Genomic DNA, 7,326 nt, shown 5'->3' with positions numbered 1-7,326 from the left:
AAAAAAAAAAAGGAGAGAGAAAGGAGCGATGCGAATTCAAACAACACCACGATGCCGTTCCTGTAAGCGGGAAGCCTCGCGACCCAGTCCGAGCGAGGCTACGGGCGACGCCGACACCCGCATTCACGGCATTCACGGCCGGTGGAAACACGGTAACGGCCCGACCCGGCTGCGGAGAACGGTGCTGGGGCAACAAAACCACTGACACAGTCACCCTGAAAGCCAGCCTGCAGATGCAGTGCCAGCAACTCAGAAGCACACGCCCGGTGTGGCACTGTGGCCTCACCTGTCACTGTGAGGTGCTAGGAGCCCGAATGCCTGGAGGCAGGAGGGGCTGAGAAAAAGCACGGCACCTCCACACGATGGGGTGCGAGGCGGCTGTTTAAAAAACGAGAAGGGGCTCTACAGAGCAGCATGGGATGGTCTCCCTCATACCTGGTTAATCGCAGAAAGCAAGGTGCGAAGGGAGAGCGGCACAGCATCCTGCGTTTCCTTGTAAGACAGAAGAGGAAATCCCAGCCTGTGTGTCGTTCATTTGTGTACCGAGAAACACAGGAAGGAAGAAGCAGAAACTGAGCCTAGTTCCTCGCAGCGGGGAGGAGAGGCTGCGGAGCGGGGTGGGGGGGGCTGGCGGGCAGTCACCTGCGGTACCGTTCTGACTCGCGGCGCTTTGTCAACATTTCCTACACTCGAAAATGAAAAAACGACAGCAGCCTCCAACCCCAAAAACAAAATCCCTAAGATTGGGAGGGAACCCCTAAAATGGAGTAAAAAACCTCGCCTATATGTCAAATACTAACGTAACCACACTGAAAAGGAGTGAAAAGTAACTTTCGAGCCCAGATTTTTGATTATATCATCCTCAGGCTAAAGACAAAAGGAGCTATAAACTAGTTACCAATTTTTAAGCCCCTATGGTATATTCTAGGGGACTGAGCAAATAAATATATTGGGGAAAATGGGAGCCAAGCTTCTTACTCTCGGGGAAAGGAGTTACAAATACAGTAGACCCTTGAATAACATGGGGGCCAGGGGTGCTGACACCACCCCCCACCTCCCGTGCAGTTGAAAATATACCTATAACTTTTGTCTCCCCCAAAACTTAACTACTAACAGCCTACTGTTGACCAGAAGTCTCACTGATTAACACATTCGATTAACACATATTTTGTATGTTGTATGTATTATATAATAATAAAGCTAGAGAAAAGAAAATGTTATTAGAAAAGTCATAAGGAAGAGAAAGGACTTTCACAATGCTGTACTTATTTAAAAATTAAAAAAAAAAAACCAAAAAACAAGCAAAAAAAACAAAACAAAACAAACCAACCCGCACAGAAGGACCTGTGCAGTTCAAACCCATGTGGTTCAAAGGTCAACTGTATGGAAAGAAGGAATGCTAGAATAAATCATGAATCCTGTCGTTACCTCATGGTTTTTTTTTTTTTTTAAAGATTTTATTTATTTATGCGACAGAGACAGAGATAGAGACAGCCAGCGAGAGAGGGAACACAAGCAGGGGGAGTGGGAGAGGAAGAAGCAGACTCATAGCAGAGGAGCCTGATATGGGGCTCGATCCCATAACGCCAGGATCACGCCCTGAGCCGAAGGCAGACGCTTAACCGCAGTGCTACCCAGGCGCCCCACCTCATGGTTTTAAATACACATAGATGAGGGGCGCCTGGATGGTTCAGTCGGTTAAGCGTCTGCCTTCAGCTCAGGTCGTGATCCCAGGGCCCTGGGATTGAGCCTCGCAGGGTTCCCTGCTCAGCGGGGATCTGCTGCTCCCTCTCCCTCTGCCCCTCCCCCCTGCTCCTGCTATCTCTCTCTCAAATTAATAAAATCTTAAAAATAAAGAACTACATAATCATAAAATAAATACGTAGATGAGATATAAAAAGCCCAAGATAGATGCATACCCATATATATATAAATCTCCTAGCTCTGTCCACTGGGAGGGCCCAATGATACCTAAGGCAGGATCTTGGTTTCTAAACACCATTCTCCACCAGAAAGAACAGGGCTCCTTAGAGAAACTATGAATCCCAGGGCTGGAAAGAACACGATGAGCCTGGAACACCTCCTGCTAGAAATTAAGAAAGTGTGGAAAGAATGAAGAGGGTAGACAGATTAACAGGACACAGGAGCCAGATTAAAGGGCCTTCCCCACTGGCCAAATATGGGATCCTTTAGCATTTAAATAAATAACAATAAAGGGTTATAATCCATAGAATAAGAAAGCAAGAGTCATTATAGATAAGATCTTCCTTAAAACAGAAGACCCACTCTATTAGAGAAGCGGGGTGAGAAGGAATGATGGAATTCACACAACTGTCTTTCACCACCATCGTGGTAACAAGTCGAAAGAATCATAACTAGATGTGAAAACCGGAGAGTTTGATAAGAAGCAGATTTACATAATCTCAAAATACCTTCCCAGATAGGGAAAAATAGTAACTTTCAAGTGAAGAAACCTGGCAGTCACCACCACAATCAAGTGAATATCACCAGTAACGGGACAAAGCGACGTCATGTGCCCCAGACATGACGAACCGAGGAGGCGGCATCCCTTCTGCTGTGCTCCTGCCCCAGATGCATAACCTGTATCTTAGTGTGTCAAGTAGCAGACAACTCCAGCTCGAGAGTCCAACAATATAACCGGCCGGTGCTCTTCGACATTTCAAGGTAACGTAAGAACGCAGACAGACTGGGGAACTGTTCCAGAAGGAGAGACTGAAGATTCACGACCGCTAAATGCACCGTGAGAACCTGGATTGGATCCTGAACCAGAAAAAATTTTCCCCCTTTCTTATGACAATATTATGACAGTTGGCAAAATAGGAATAAGGTCTATCTGCAGATTAGTTAAGAATATCGTACCAAAAGTCTGTTCGCAAATACGAGCCATAGAACAAAATCCTGTAATGACGCACCATGGCTTTGAAAATAAAGTAACAGGAAGACAGACCATCGATGCCAGGCCCCAAGCAGCACTGGAGAGAGGAGAAATTCAGAAAGAAAAAGGAAAGAAAAAAAAAAAGAATGAAAAACAAATACAGGATTACCATATCCAGTTCTAGGTTCAAATCCCAGCTCAGCCACTGTCTGACTAACACGGGATGGGCCACTGGACCTCTCAGATCTCATTCCCATTAGATTTTCTGGGGAACAAATCATAGCCTTCATTGGTAAGCTCAAATGTATTCTGCGTGACTATGTATACAAATAAATAACACTTATTTAACAACATTACTACTATTTTCATATCAATCACTGTCCCAAAACAATCCAAGATAGCCCTCTCTTAGATTTTATATCATTTCTACTTAAAATACAAGTGGTTAAGGAAGGGGGGTGGTATCTTAGAATAAATTATAAGCGGCTCAATTTCCTTCAAATTCCCATAACATCTTAGACTCATATTAGTTATTCCATAATAATCCCGACATTTAAATTTTCTGTATTCCCTCTTTTTGGCTCTTCTAGTTTGCTTTGCATGAACTTTTGGAGCCCCACATGTCTTTGCATTTTGAATACCAGGAGTATATAAAAATAGCCCTTTTGAATATGTAACACCTCTGGAATATTTCTATCCATAGGCACTTAAATATAGAATCTTTTATTTAGAACGCTCACGCTATGATTTTGCTTTATTATTCTAACAGTTCTGGGGTTTAGGAATAAATCACAGAAAAAGTGGGTCCTTGTGGGATGATGCCAGCATGCCTCCTAGTGGATAGCACAAAGCATCTCATTTTTAAAAAGGGCTGAGCCATGTTAATACACACGTCTCCCGGAGCCTTGCTAATCTGTGAAGAACGGGGTGCAGTTTATAAATGAGTACGTGGGCTAGGACAGAACGTCTCTGGCTTTCCAAACAGAGATGGGGACCACAATCCAGGCCTTCCTTGGTGCCTCTGGTCCATCTCCTTGGCCCTTCATAGGCTTTGATCACGGAGGGCATCAGCACCTCTGCACGTTCTACGTAATTCACATTTCTTAGAGGTGTCATTACGTCTTTTTAGAAAGAAAATGTCCTCATCCTTTTATGACTCACAGTTATCCATTTCTTGACACTTTTCAGAACTGAGCCACTGTTGGCAAGAGACCTTTCTCACTGGAGAGGCCTGAGGAAAAGCTCTAACTGCAGTAACAGTAAGAGCGCATGAGGGCAGCAATGCACGTCTGCGCCCTGGAGGGCTCCCTCTGTCGCTGCTTTGACCGCAAGGGGCCAGGGCCTGCCCACGATTCATGTCTGCCACATTGGGTAGGCTGAGACGTGGTCATTTGAGCAATGCCATGGAGAGAACCCGCTCTCATTTATGGGACAGCACTGAATACCACATGTTGTAGCCTACAGACTCAGGGGAATAGGGACTTCTTAAAAAAAGAAGAGCGGAGGGAAAGCCAGGGAGGCAGAGAAGAAGTGATGGTTCACACCTGATTTACACCCGAAGAAAAATGGCGTGGGCTTTTTTTTCTTTTTTCACAGGGCTTGAACTCACAACCCTGAGATCAAGGCCTGAGCTGAGATCAAGAGTGGGACACTTAACCCACTGAGCCACCAGGGTGCCCTGAAAAATGGCTTGTTTATATGTCATGTAAAAAGACCGAGAAGATCTACTACTCATAACAAAGGCCAAAGAACACCAGGACAATCTAACAGGCATTTTCTCCTGGGCAAACAGCATATTTAAGGACAAAGCACTTTGCTAGTTTTTAAGGGTAAATGGCAGAAATGGTATACGGGACAACAATTGTGAAAGCAATTATTTATGAGAAGCTGTTCCAACCGCCACACAGTTTGGAGATTAGACCAGGTGCAGAGGGCTAATTTTGATTCTGCTCTTGGGAGGAGAGATGAAAAGTGAATGTCCGCCTAGCAAAAGATGACCGCAAAAACGAACCCCACAGCAGAAGCTCTCCGCTGTTTGGGGATGTCATCCTTTTCTCAATGACCTCTTGGGATTTTGGTTACTATTTTAAGGTTCTCCAGTGAAATGTCCCTCAGGAAAAGTAGCTCCCAAGAAAGAGCTATGAGGCTTTTTTTTTTTTTTTAAACTTGAACAAAGACAGAACGTACATACTGCTTTACAACTGTTGGCTATTAGACTGGCGGTCTTCTTGAAGGTCTTCTCAAGGTAGTGTGCAAATCTTTCGTTCTCGTTTTCTTTTGACCCCAGCTGTAGAAATTCACCTAGAAAGAAAGAAAGGGTCACTTGCCATATGGCTTGATTGCCTGGCTAGTTAGACTGGGACTGAATAAAAAAGAAAAGTCAGAATTAACCTACCACGCACCAAATCTTCAATAACTTGGGTTAAAATAGATATCACAGCTGTATTTCCAATTCGTGCCAGAGCTATAGATGCCGCAGAAAGAATTAAATCACCAGCAAGAACAGCCTAGAAAAGAAGAAAAAAAAAGAAAACTTTTGGAGAAAAGCATCAGAGCAGTGGAGCCCACAATGGAGCTGGCTGTCAGGATGTGCAGGACAGGAGGGAGGGGGTCATCTCCGCGGGAAGTCTTCCCTTCCCTCCTCCTTGGCGGGCCTCTGCTTAATAATCAGTTACAGATTCGGGACATCGCTGGACCTGGATCGGTTCCCAGAGATTACCCAGTCCTTCTCTCCAGTTCAGAGCACAGCAAGTGAATGCCGGGGGACGGCCGCTATCTCGCTCTCTGGCTTCACGCCGCGGCCCCACCAGAGTCCAGCGGCCCTCGGGTCAGACGTGCTGGAACCCTCGCGCTTCCCTCACACCACGCTGTTGTGCCTGTGCACTGACTGTCTCTTCTATTCAGAAAATCCTTCCCCTTCTTCACTGGACAGACTCAGCCGCACAGTTAGCTTGGGTGACACTTCCAGGAAGTCCACCGGGATCCCTCAGTCTGTAGATGCTTCTCCTCTGTGTGCACATGCACGCAGCGCCCCTCGCATACTGGGGTCTTCACACTGTCTTCAAACACCGATGATGCCCGGTTTACCCAACTCCTTGGGGGCCCGGGCTGCAGATTATCTCAGCTGGCGCCGGCCACACCCCAGCACCTGGCACAATGTGTGCTTTTTTCAGTGAAAAGCAAACCAAGGCATCCTGACTCCAAGTTCAATGCTCTTTGCTATACGCACTGCCCCGTTCCTAGAAAAATCTTTTTGTAGTGAGCACTAATCAATATTTTTCCAATCTTCTTTAGATTGGGAGTAGGTGCCCATACTGTACTTACAGCTTGTTATAAATTATACATAATTGAATTATACACTGTAATCAAATATACTCATTTTCATATTTAAAGATATGCCTGAGTTTTATTATAATTAGTATAGTTACAAATTGTAAATGCTAGATTTCATAGAAATTTTCATCACATTTCAACTTTTTTGTCTTTTCTCTAGTATCTAAAAGTAGTGTTCAGTATGTTTACCTATTAATCATTTTATATAACATATTGTACAAATTATCTCGACATAAACAGAAATATACATGTATAGGGTCATTGTACCCAGGATGATATATACGGACACATATATATCCCTCATCTACCCGTCCATCATTAGGGCTCTGAATCTCTAGGCTTTTATGTCTTTCCTCTCCTGGCCCCAGGGATCCTAGAGGCCAAAAGATTCCAGCGTATGAAGGTGAAGCCACCAGACTGGGCACTGGGGAGTGCTGGGTGAGGGACTGAAGGAAAGGCTGGAACCCAGGCTCCTGGAGGAGGCGCTGTGTGAATGGATTTTTATCGGAAGCACAGGTACCTTCTGTGAGAGGCAGAAAAGGGAAGGAGGCTGGCAGACCACCCTCAGGCTGAAAGAAGCCGCCAACAGCAGAGGGGATCACAGGGCGTGGGGTGGGGGGAGGGAAGGGGTGTACAACGACGGTCGGTCCGTCGGGACTAACTAGGCAAGGAGAAGACACGAATTTGTTCTCTGAAATAAAGCTTCAGGACGGGCCCTGAAAATGGACAGCTGCCTGTAGGCATGTGTCCCAGAGGCACCCGTGACCTCTCCAAAATGAAACTGCACCCCCTCACACGTTTTTCTGAAACAACGTTCTGAGGTATGGAATTCTGTCAATAGGACACAAAACCTTTTAATTTCACACGCGAAACAAAAGATTTGTCAATGAGATCTCAGGACTCGGTACACAGCAAAGTCACGTACGCGAAAGTAAAACCAGCATGTGAAGATGACAATTCTTACACATTCCTTCTTTTTCATAAGGGCGGTTAGAAAACAGGAGGGAGGGGCGCCTGGGTGGCACAGCGGTTAAGCGTCTGCCTTCGGCTCAGGGCGTGATCCCGGCGTTATGGGATCGAGCCCCACATCAGGCTCC

General features: G+C 45.7%; 1 protein-coding gene across 6 annotated transcripts in view; it reads right to left on the bottom strand.

The window, feature by feature from the left end:
* Window positions 1–7,326, bottom strand: part of PDSS1 (decaprenyl diphosphate synthase subunit 1) — a 42,749-nt gene that overhangs the window by 11,711 nt on the left and 23,712 nt on the right. For all 6 annotated transcript variants that reach the window (XR_004620747.1, XM_034643841.1, XM_034643844.1 and 3 more), the window contains 2 exons: window positions 5,292–5,403; window positions 5,088–5,197 (listed from right to left, as the gene is read on the bottom strand). Coding sequence is in view for 5 of the 6 variants with exons in the window: in XM_034643841.1 (XP_034499732.1) it covers window positions 5,088–5,197; window positions 5,292–5,403 (222 nt within the window). In the remaining variant the exon portion in view is untranslated. The remainder of the gene's footprint in view (window positions 1–5,087; window positions 5,198–5,291; window positions 5,404–7,326) is intronic.

This window comes from Ailuropoda melanoleuca, chromosome 15, assembly GCF_002007445.2.
Source record: "Ailuropoda melanoleuca isolate Jingjing chromosome 15, ASM200744v2, whole genome shotgun sequence".
NCBI classification, from domain to species: domain Eukaryota; kingdom Metazoa; phylum Chordata; class Mammalia; order Carnivora; family Ursidae; genus Ailuropoda; species Ailuropoda melanoleuca.
This window is presented reverse-complemented; position numbering and strand designations above follow the sequence as displayed.